The sequence below is a fragment of the Carassius auratus genome, chromosome 5, assembly GCF_003368295.1.
Source record: "Carassius auratus strain Wakin chromosome 5, ASM336829v1, whole genome shotgun sequence".
Taxonomy (NCBI): domain Eukaryota; kingdom Metazoa; phylum Chordata; class Actinopteri; order Cypriniformes; family Cyprinidae; genus Carassius; species Carassius auratus.
In genome coordinates, this window is record NC_039247.1 from 17,749,224 (window position 1) to 17,761,671 (window position 12,448).

General features: G+C 37.2%; 1 protein-coding gene across 3 annotated transcripts in view; it reads left to right on the forward strand.

Moving 5' to 3' along the window:
- Positions 1-12,448, forward strand: part of LOC113079136 (ras GTPase-activating protein 1-like) — a 34,502-nt gene continuing 22,054 nt past the window's right edge. For 2 of the 3 annotated variants that reach the window (XM_026251344.1, XM_026251356.1), the window contains exon 1: positions 1-983. In XM_026251344.1, the coding sequence (XP_026107129.1) occupies positions 613-983 (371 nt within the window). In that variant the 5' untranslated portion in view covers positions 1-612. The remainder of the gene's footprint in view (positions 984-12,448) is intronic. The other variant, XM_026251352.1, reaches the window with a different exon arrangement.

A 12,448-nucleotide genomic window follows, 5' to 3' on the forward strand; every position in this document is an offset into this window, starting at 1 on the left:
GCTAGCCTGGTCTGCGCATGAGCGGGGACGCACAGGGTGAGGAGTGGGACTGAGAGCAGCTGTGGCAAATGTTTCACCAGTCCAGCAATCTCGAGAAGAAAATACCATTCACGGCTGAAGAATACACTTTAAGGCAGTCTTTGTGCGGAATCGAATAAGGAGGAGCGTGTCAGACGTCCGTGATCATCTGCGATGCGTTCAAAGTAACAGATCGGCGCGTTTTCTGAACTCACTGGAAACAAAATAACAACCCCGAAAGACTGACAATAAAAGCCCACAACTGACACCAGACCGAACCAGGGCCTCGGTACACCATCCTCTCCTTAACACGGACATTTAACCTCTATTATTTCAGAAAAGCCCTTCTTCTCTTGGTGAAACTCAGGAAACAATGAAGACCTAAACTCATGTGTTAGCCGCTTAATGTGAGTGTGTGTGTGTGTGTGTGTGTGTGTGTGTGTGTGTGTGAGAGAGAGAGAGAGAGAGAGAGAGTGAGAGTGCTCTTTTCCTCTCTCCTCAAGGAAACTTTCTCCCGTCGCTTTAAAAGCCTGGAAGCAGAAGAAGCTTTAATAGAGTTGGAGAAGACGCTCAGGCTGTCTTCTTGATTTCTGTATGGAGGTGAGGGGCGAGGACAGGGGATCGGACGGCAACAGAGGCCCCGACTCGACTCACTTTCTCCATTACAGTAAACCCGAGCGAGCCCGGGTGACGGACCCTGACATGATGATCTACCCGAGCGCTGGAGGAGAGGACCTCACGGGGAGAACTGCTGCGGCCGGCTGCGAGTCCCCCTCCTCGGATGGGCCGGGCAGCAGCAGGATGTCGCCCACCGACGGGCCCACACTCTTCCCACCTTTACCGCTGCCCCCTCTGCCGTCTGAAATCGGGCCGCAAGGCAGTGTGGATGAAAGTGATCAACAGGATGGGCCAGAATATGAGGAAGAGGAGGTTGTTTTCCCCCTCTCAGCGCCGCCCACCAATCAGTAAGAATTAATCTCGTACACATGTATCATTTCTGTTAGGAGTTCATTATGGGAAAGCACTTCTAACATGGGACGGTTGCAGCTCTGTTAATGGCTGTGTCTCAAAAAGCAGTTAGCTATCTACCTCTAATGGGTCGATTACCAAAAAATGCAGGCTTTTACATTTTTTTTCCCTTTAACTTGCAGCAATCCAGTGTACATAACTCATAACAAAATAATAATTCATACAATATACCCATAATAAATAAATAAAACTACTTCTTGTTCAATATAACGTTTGTGTAACATATAATCTTCCATAATTCATATTCTATTTTATTTTATTTTTTACTTTTTTTACACAAAAAATATCCACAATATATTTTACTGTTACCATTTTTTTGTTTGTTTTTGTTTACTGTATATTGTAAAGTAACTTGCATTTAACCAGGTATTAGCTAGATATTTACTGTAACATTTTTATTTTTCCGTTACCATTTGGACAGTAAAGCTTACTAGGTTTTGAGACCGTTGACAAGCATTCATGATAACTAGCACATGTATCTGTTTGTATGCATATTATTTACATTTAACAGATACTATTATTAAGTCATTGTGGTGACTTTCATATGATATATTTTACTTCCTCATATTGCAGAATGTGCGGTTATGTATTCTGAAGCTGTGCTATTTAGTTATGGGTTATCCATATAACTTTACAACTTTTCCTAATGAGATATATATAGTCTGGTGTCAAGTTTTTTCACTGTGTTCTGCCACTGCATAAGTTTTTTAGTCGTAGAGTAGGGTTTTGACCTATGCATTTCAGTAATATGGTATTTTGAATGTCTTTGGTGTATCTAGACCTTCCTTCCGCACACATTGTGAAACCACAGTTTCTGATAAATGATTGTGATTGCTTTCTGTGTCATCCATTATCATTATCCATTATCTGATTCTAATGAAAAATGTCAGGCCTGTATCACAAAAAGCTAAATGATAGTCAGTAATTTATTGTAGCTCTCTCATATCTTTGGTTGCTTGAGCTGGTTTATAATCAGGCCTGAAGTTTTATATAGTGCACAGTTGTTTCAGCTCATCAAAAATACAAAAACTATTGTCGGTGTTCAATATTTAAAATACTTAATATTTAAAGAAAAAATATATTATATATTATATTATGAAGAATATTTTAATAAGATACTTGAAAGCAGCAAAAAAAAAAAAAAAAAAAAAAGTGAATCAAGTGTTTCGCAATGATAGTTCAGATATAATTTCCTGTTGGTTGTCAGTTGTTTCTTTGAAAGTGCTGAATGTTGTCACAGAAAATAGAGGGTGATTTATTTTGGCTTTCAATAACATAGATGGTCTTTTCAGAATTTAACTTTTATTTATTTTTTATACGTGCTGCATACTACAAATGAGAAAATGCCAAAATTCATAGAAGTGATGCCACAGTAGTTTTATTTGTGATTTGTGCATTGCTGCTCTGCTGCATACAGTTGTTAGTTCTTGAGATACACTTTTGCCGTAGACTGGTGACCCATTTATGATGAAAGTTTCCTCAGAGCTTCCAGATTATTTACTCTGACAGACTCGTTCGCCTATAAGCCTGGACAGTGTTGCTTTCTGATGCACCTACAATGAACCAGAGGTGCTCCATAAACTTATATTACCACATGCACTCAGCGGTTGCTGAATTTGCACCACGATGAGGTATTATTCACATTTCAGCCCTCATCTGCTCAAAATGACTTGGGCTGTGACATAATAAAAGCCAGTGTCGGCTTATGACTCAAGGCATGTCTTTAGCAGAGAAGAGGAAGTATGCGGGTGTCTCATGAGATGCAGGTGACATTAACAACTTGCTGGCTTGTTTTATTTTTGGTATATATTCTGACACCAAAATGAACCCTACTTCTTGCGAAGGCAGTGCATGACTTGTACATCGTGTATAGCAACATATTCTCTTGATTTTATCATTCCTGATCCACTATCAATTTTCTTTTAAATGGTGGCAGTTGTTTCAATGTTTTCTTACACTGGTAGGTTGAATGGCAGCACAACATGGCGCACATTTTCTGAGTTGGATGCGGTGCTGTGTGTCAGAATGTGTGACTAAAGGTAGTGTTTAGTTGCGCACAGAAGACAGCCACAATCATTCACGCCTATCTGCTGTGCACTTCATTCATAAACAATGATGCCAGAAGCGAAATACATATTTCACAGATGCTTTCTACTGTTTAATAAAAACAAAAAAGACAGCACATGAAGAGCGGGACCAGGCCTTGGAACGCAAACAAACAGCTCTGTGGAGAAAGAGCAGGTTGATTTTTGTTTCCGTGAAGATTAGAAAGGATTTTGAGTCATAAACGGTTTCTCTCAAGAGCTGGAAAGAGAGGAAGAGAGAGTTGTATTTGGAGATTAACAGCGATGCATATTGTGTCTGCTAGATCAGAAGTTGAACAACAAACTCACTGTCAGTCAAGGGTTAATTGAGCTCCCATGCTGGTTAAAGGCACAGTATGTAGGATTTTTGCAATACAACATCCCAAAAAACGATTGCATAGTATGATATATTTCATGCAGTTGTGTACTTACATTTTCCACAAAAGTTCCAAAGGATTTCTACATCCAGAGAAATTCCAGTTTTAAATAATGACTTATCCCTGTTCATTGTTACCTATCAATGACATAATATCCGTACTATTGATTTCTGCTTTTAGAAACTATGGCAACACACGTGGACAAAAATGCTGCTTAGAGTGTTGACTGCAGCGTTAAAATTAGATGTGCTCAGTGTTGAACTTTCTGTGTTTTTATAGTGTTGTGCTTCATAACCAATAACAGACAAGTCCATTGAGTTTATGAATGCAGCAGCCAATCAGAGCCGCTCAGATGAGTCATCGCTGAAACACCAGAGTTTTGTTGTTCAGTGCGTACACTCGCTGACTGAATTCTGCTCTCATGAATTCCCTCATCCTAAACAAAAAATGCAGATGTACGTATGATGTAAGTAGGATATTCAGTCATCAACAGTGTATAGACAGCTTTACTTAGTGTTCTGAGAGCACTTAAACTCATGCTAGACTTAAGTCATACTGTTCCTTGACATTGTAAATGTTTGCTCGCTTGCTCTGTATAGTTTACTATACATAAAAAAAAACCTACTTACATCCATGACAATGATTCAGACATCTCTGGATGGTGAAAACGAAATCTCCCATCATTCCCCTCTCCTTCATAGTGTCATCAAGCTCCGCCTTTGTTAATGTTTTGAAAATGCGACCTCTACCAGCGAAAATTGACATATTGTGCCTTTTATTGCCTTTTTTTGAGAAATACAGGGACTTTGGAATGCCAAGTGGCACAAAAGAACTGTCAAGAGACTTCTGCTCGAGAAAAAGTTTTTTGTTTTCAAATAGCCTTGAACAACTTATCTAATTCATTGTTTTTGACTGTTCATTACCTTTTGTGTTTAGTTAAAGCAGCAGTTTTATTTGACAAGAATTGTGTTTAACTATCTCTAAATTAAAGTCTTCTGCATTAACTTTTAACCACCTCCTTGTTCCATGTTTTAAGACATCTGAGCACCAGTATATATTCAAGTAGCTATTGCAAGAACATTCACTGGCTGTTTCTGGACATCTATTGATTTCTCTTTAGAAGAATGTAGGTCATGTAGGCCAAGCTGATAGGATGTTTTTCCCCATTATAAATGGTCTAATGCTATAAAAGCTCAGCTCTTATATGGATTATCTAAAGACAAAAAAGACAAAGCAATATATTGTGAAAGCTGAATAATCAGCCAATTTTTGGAAATGTTAAGGTTTTTGTCACACAAGGATAATTATGTCTCATACTCTGTATGTCACGCTAACAGCAAGAGAAACTTTTATTTATTTAAGTGAAGGCAGTGCAAAATTAACAAAGCAATACTTTATTGTTGGTGTGTACATTTCAATAGCATAAACAGATATTTGGTGAATTATCTGTTTTTAATATAAAATGAATACTATTAATTATAAGTGTTTTGCCGCGTGATCCACTCTCTTGGATTTAATGTTTCACTAAGCTTGTCTCACTGAAGTCTGTGATTATCATCCCTGCAAAGGATATTTGTGACGTTACGTTATGTTACTTAACTTTTGGACCAACTTTACTAAGTTTGGACCAGTTTTCTTCATCATTTCTTCATTTGGTTTTGGAGCAGGGCTGTTGTTTAAAATAAGAGTTCATTCAACGTAAAGTTTTCAGATTTACATTCAGGCACTAAGAATATTTTCTTTGAAAAAGACGCAGATAGCAGCAGATTCATGGCTCAGCACACAGCACATTGAGGATGTTTAATCCATCCTTTGTGTGACCCCCTTTCGGCTCCTGCCGCACCGTAACTGCTTGCTGAAGATGGGCTCTTTAGTCATCCATCTGTGTGGCAGAGGACAGTCCCCGTGTGCTGACTCTAACATACTGTGACACTCCATCATGTGTGAAGGAAAACAAAGCTGTTTGGCAGCTGCTCCCAGACCCTGTTCATCTCCACCTTTTTTCCAGTGTGGAAACTTAAAAAAAAAAAAAATGGCATTGCTAGTCCAGGCACTTTGTAGAATGGTTGGCTGTTGAGCAAACCAGTGGGTTACTGATGTTCTGACCTGCCGAGTTCGCTCATTTACAGACTGTGACGTTTTTATTTTGGCAGGAATGGAATACACAAGTTTGAATTTGGAGGGTGTGAGATCCATAAATCCTGCTTAAGGAAATAGTTTACCCAAAATTGAATATTATTTACAGACACAATGAACAATAGGAGTGTGGTCAAGCTGTGTCCTCCCACTGCTTTTAGTATCTTGCATTCCATTTGTCCCCTCCCTTCACGTCCCGCCTGCTCTCCTTCGCCGATCCGTTTCATACTTTGCATTATTTGAGTGACTGACAGATCAAAGACATAAAAGGCCAATCTACATTCTCCAGTATTTCTTAGTTAAATTGTGCCCTCAAAGGAGTGATAAACAGTGTGGATTATTTCACTTGTGGACATCAGCTAAGACTGTGCAAATGTATGTGAGGTGGAACCCACCCCACTCTGTGACTTAAAGAGCTGTGTGGTGAGTGCGCTCAAACAGCAGGTTTTCTGGGACATGGCAACAACCAGCTGGGAGGTTTGTCTGGTGAGACAGACCCCGGCGACTCGGCAGCAGAGCGGGATTATTTTGTGAATGAGTGAGAGCGAGCCGGACAGCCCAGGAGGATGCAGCAGAGGATGAATTCAGCGTAAGTGGGACACGAGTTATAATTTTTCTGCCATTCAGAGCTCAGACTTTGGCAGAATATGGCGTGAAGGACTTCCTTATTTTCGATTTTGCTAAATCTGTTACGTTCACTTATTAATAATATTAAGAGCTGTCTGATTTATTGCACATTTGTGATCTATTCACAGTGAATTTGACACTGATAAGACAGATGCTTAAATATAATCTCTGATTTAAAATAAGCAGCATCTAGTTGGTTCTTTCAGTTAATTGTGTAAAACACTTTGTTTCATCTTCATCGCTCGAAAATGTAATGGAAGAATGGCATTTATCATTTATAAGATATGTGTGTTTCTTGTAATATTTTGTGTCCATAAATTAAAAGGATTAAATATAGAATTTTCCTTTAAAAAACTAATTTGTGCATATTCAATTATTATTATTATTCTTTTTAAAGGGGTAATGAACTGCCTTTTTTATTATTTTGTACTGTTCACTGAGGTCCACTTATAATGTTATCAAGACTTTTGCATTAAAAATAAATCATAATGTAGAAGAACAAGGCTATTTTCTGTCCTGTTTTGGACGCTGTTCTGATTTAGGTTAAAAATGCATAAATACTCAGTACTTATCAAACGTTATCTGTAATAACAGACAAAGCAATAGTGACCACACTATAAAAACAGTTGCTCACACTTGTGTGATGCGACATTACTGTCAGATCCAATCTAGTTGGCACAAATCGTCTTTTAGTTTCAATCTTTCTGAAAATCCTGTGCTTTGCTTTTGAAACCTGATGCTGTTTTTCCTGATGCAGTCTGGATCTTCATTAAAAATAAAGTTCATCCACTCTTTTTTTTTAATTGGGATCAAATGGAAGGCAATGCAAAAGTGTTTTTGTACAACTTGGCACTGAACAGCGTCTTGTTGTCTTCGGAGCATCTTTATCATTTGATTTCTGTGTAGACCTGTGTTTGCCTCTATAGTTATTTACACTACATGTGTGCAGCTCGGTGGACGGGGCTAAACAGACGTCTTTAGCCACACTATTACGTCATAAAGGCACATTCCACAACCTGGTGTTTTGGCAGATTGACTTCGATATAAGCTGTTTTTAGACTAACAATGAAAGTTTAGAATTTTTAAACTTAGGATGTTTTTATAGTACAATGACCCCATGTCAAAAAGATCAAGGGAATTTTGACTTCTCAGTTCATGACCCCTTAAAGCTTTAAGATTCATTATTATTATAAAGATTTATTATTTGGCCAAAATATTTCTCCTCCATTTTAATATATTGCAAATGTACTGTATTTTTGTTATTTTGTATACATTGTATTGATATTTAAAGGTTTGTATTTGTTATATTTGTTATAATTTGACTTTTAGTATAATCATAAATGTGTTTAGACACTAAAAAACAGTGTCTTATTTCAAATGAAAAGTGATTGTCTCTGGAAAGATGTTAAATGCTTGAATTTGCTGTTGAGCGTGGTTACATAGTGCATGTACTAAGAGTTGTTGAATTAGTGATGCGTTTTCTTCTTTATGAATGTTTCAAACCATTTGAGGGCAAAGTTGAATATTCATTAGTTTCAAACTTTCAGGGAGTTTTTCCAACAGTGGGTGGGTGTTTTTCTGCAGTTCAGGCGGAGAGCATCAGGCCTTTTGGTGTCCTCTTTGTGTATAGGGCGATGCAATTTTAGTACCCTGTCATGCTGATGAGCGGTGACATGACATCTTTAGAGGAGTTTTTGATGTAGTCAAGACCCATCAAGAGAGACGGATGTGTTGAAGTAGCTACTTGAAAGAGCTTTTGAGAGTGAATATGACCCTTCAATCAAGTCTCAACAAGCCCGCTCTGCCCTCGCTTCCTCCAAGATGAACTGTTGTAAATTGAGAGGTCCAACTCCCTCGCTGATAGCTGGCATGGACTAACCAGAAAAAGGTCATGTCCTGTCTTCAGTGAGCCAGTGATGAAGATAAAACATCCATATTGCCCTGTTTCTGCGGTATCTTTTCATGTCATTTTTGGTGAACGATTCAAAAGGCTAGTATGGATCAAAAAATGCAGCCATTGTTGAGGGGTTTGTGCTTAATTCTGATGTTTAAGTGCCTGAGTGCTGAAACATTCACTCTCTTTTTGGGTTAATTTTGCAGTCAAATAAGCAACTGCCTGTGATTTTCTTGTGGAGTGACATTATAATGTCCTGTTTGTGGGCTAACGAACACATGGTTAACTTGTACAGAGCTCCCGACTGTCAAGGCTGTGAATGAAGTTGCTGATGACCCGCTGCTGTCTGTGGTTGTAATCATTTATTTTTGTCCGCAGTGCTGCATATATCAGCTGATTTCCATTACGGCGAGGCACAGAAAGTGCAACGAGTGTCAAGGCATGTGAGTGGTTTGAGTGTTATTGAAAAAGTGTCAGCTGTCCTCCTCAGCATACTTCCTGTTCCTCTGCTTTTGCATGAATCAGGTTTTAGGCAACAGCCTTTCGCAGTCAAGCTCGATATCTGTTGGGATTAGTCATCTCGAATGCAAATGTGTAGCCGCAGATCTCTCGAGATCAAAGTGTGTTGAAGATGTTTCCTTTAAGGGCACTTGGCTTTTGACCTTTACTGAAAAATAGGCAGATTATTGCATGAGAGGGTAATTATTATTGAGAAGTTAAAGGTGAAGCGTCAGTTCTCGTTGATTCCTGCTCTTGCTTAATTTTATTTTGAGAAATTATGTTTATAGCAGATTTTTTAAGCAACCTATCCGAAATGACATTGTGTTTATTCTGCAGATCTGATGTAGATATTCCAATTCAAGCTGTCATATTTTAGCTGTGATGGATTAGTTGTCATGGTTGATGGTTCAACTGAGAAACACATTTAGGGCCATATGATTCCCGGGATGCGGAAAATATGTATGAAATTGTGGAATTCAGTTGTAAAGATAATTTTTTTATGAAATCACGATATGGACCAGCATCTATGAATATTATACTGCAAAAAGACTTCTTTTTAAATATGAAGTCCATTACAAATATGCATGTTTTGATAAGAAAGTAAAACAGACTAACCAATAATTACTGGGGGAAAAAAATAACTTCATATATTATTACAAATGTTACAATAATATAGTACCTATTATTGTATTTTCTTTAATGCTGTATTTGTAAGTTTTATGTATTCATTAATTGGTTGTTTTTTGAGTATTACAATTTTATTAAACCATTGAAATAAAATGTAATTATTGTAATTAATAATACATTACAAATCTGATGGGAAAAAAACACGTCAATTTTGAGAGTTCTAAAATACATTTCTTCCAATTATTTCCAATTATTTCCTTGTGTTTTCAATATAGCTGTTTTTTTTTAAGACAAATTTGCTGTAAGATACTGTAAAACTTAATAATTGCTGTATTGCAGTCATATTTAAAGTCCCTTCTTTTGGTAGTCCTTTAGTATTTTGTATGTCTTGAAGTCTCAATTTAGCTCAGCAAAACTTGATTTTAAAATTCAAACTTTCATCTTTAAATCACTTTTGATCCTTCACAGAAATCCAAGAGCCAAACCAGAAAGGCTGGCAGGCTTTGTATTGAGTGATTCATCAGTGTAGTCCATTATGTAGTCTAGTAGTCACATAAGTGGATATGAGACTTTCACCTGCACCTTGTCAAGTACACCACGCAAGCCACTGGACGCTTGGCAGAGTACACTCGTCAGCTAATGTAATCCAAGTATCAGTTTCCTTTGAGGAAAAGAGACTATGATGTAATTTGCTATTTTGACTTCATGGTTTCTATTCATTGAAGGCACCAGCTAGAGATCAAGCTCTGACATGATCTGACATTCCTCAGGACGATGAGCTTGTCTTTATCCCATCTGGATGTGCAGAGGGATCTGTTGTTTACCCATAGGCCATGTTATTGGCTTTGGCATCTTAGGAGCTGAACTCCAGTGCTATGAAGGAAGAATGATTTGGGGGGGCATGCAAACAAGTTAAATGTCGATTAAGCTTTTTAATAAAATGACATTAATTCACCTCAGTACAGCATTTCAGACATGGAATGAAGAAATTCATTGACATTACAGAGTGTGTGCGTGTGTAAATTACCTTTCAAAAGTTTGGTGTAAGTTTATTTGGTAGCACTTTACATTAGGGAACACATATTAACTATTATTTTTTTCCCCTCAATAAACTCCTAATCTGCTGCTTATTAATAGTTAGTAAGGTAGTTGTTAAGTGTATGCAGCGCCGCCGCTCCCAACACGCGCATCACGCACTGTGCATAGGGCACCAAGTGCTGAGGGGGCACCAAAAATAGCTAATGATTTTTTTTTTTTTTTCCCATGCTGGTATTATTTCATTAGCCTATAGAAATATTATGCACATTTTAGCCATGTATATGAAACAAAAAGGGGGAACAAAAAAGATATTTAATAATTGCTCTAGTCTAGTCCGGTCTAGTCTAGAAAGTACGGGAAATGTGCTGCATGTGCGTGCTGCTGCTAATTGTAATGAACAATTGTAATGAAAAAACGCTCTTCTCTGGACCCCGAAAATTTAGCCATGAAACTTCATGCCAATAAATAAGAAATATTGCTGACTTGAGTGTTTCCAGCTCTCTCTTTACATTCGTTCGTTATTTGACGTTGAAAAAGGAAACTTTTTTTTTTTTAGACATGGAAAATCGATTTTACAATCGATTCAATGAACACTTATGTCTTAAAAATCGAAAAAGATTTTTTCACAAAAGTGACAGCCCTAGTACTTATTGATGATTATTTAATTTAATTTATTCAAAGTGACATTGAATTTGCAAAAAAAAAAAAAAGTCTTGATTATTTAGATATTTTTTTTATTTTGCTATTCTGTTGACCGTTTACAAAGTCAGCAAAGCTGTGAAGATTTTCTTTCTCTTTTTAGTGTTCTTAAGTTTTATACTGTGATGCTGCTATTGTGTGTTATTGGTAATAAAATAAAAAGTTAAACTGGCAAAAACAGTCTATTGGGGTCGGGGTGGGGGGCATCATAAAGGAATTATGCTTAGGGCACCAAAATGTCTAGCAGCGGCACTGAGTGTATGTATTGAGTAGGTGTGTGTATATGTGTATAGGTGAATTTATTTAAAGAGAGAGCAATTTGTTCAGTAAACCACTATTAATTTATAAAAAAAAAAGTTTTTCCCCTTGCTGTACCGAAACGTACCGAACTGTGACATCAAGATCAAGGTACGTTCTGAACCGTCATGTTTGTGTACCGTTACACCCCTAACTTTTATTCACCGAGGATGCATTCAAATGAACAAAAGTGATAGTAAAGACAAAAATGATTACAAAAGATTTAGATTTAACATGCATGCTGATGTTTTGAACTTTCTATCCATCAAAGGATCCAGAAAACAAATCCACAAAATTTCCACAAAAATGTAGTTGGATAATTGACAGTTGAATAATATTTCTGTTTTAACAGCATTGGTTAGCATAGGTGAGTTTTGAAAAACCCCAAACCTAACAGTATTTTATAAATAAAATATAAAAATAATACTTAATATAAAGTGATATATTAGGAAAAGAAAAATACTGGAGTGATTATCTTATGATAATATTATTCTAAAATATCATTTTATATTTGTAAGAGACGTTGTCACTAAAATCATGTGATATGTAATGGGCAGTATTTCCATTTAAAGGCTTGTCGATGTGAACAGACCTCAAGGGTGTGTAAGTTTTGTTGCTTATGCTTTTGCTAGTACATCATCTTGCCTTCATCATGGCCAGTATCGAGGATGACAGTCATCATTTGAATCATTTGACTGGAAGTTTTAATAGAGCACGTTATCTAGTGTGCTAATAACCCTGTACTGATGTCATTTTTATAGCATACAGAGCTGCGGGGCAGTCCCGCTGAGAAGAAAACCCAGCCTCTGGGAATTACGAGCGACTCTCCTTCTGCTAACGGTGCAGTTTTATTCATAGCACTTGCTTTATAGAGCCTGCATATTCAATAAATTAATATAGATGGGGGATGAGCTTAGCCTAGTTAAGCCTGTAGTGTGCAAATTATGCCTGTGCTCTTTATCACTGTGCTTGATAACATGGGCCAACAGTTTACATGACCAAGTGTGATTCTCATCTTTTAAATTATAATTTTTTTTTTACTTTTCAAACTGCATAATATGTGCTATAAGGTACACTTGGGACCATCACAGCACTACATTTTGGCTGATAATTCTTATATT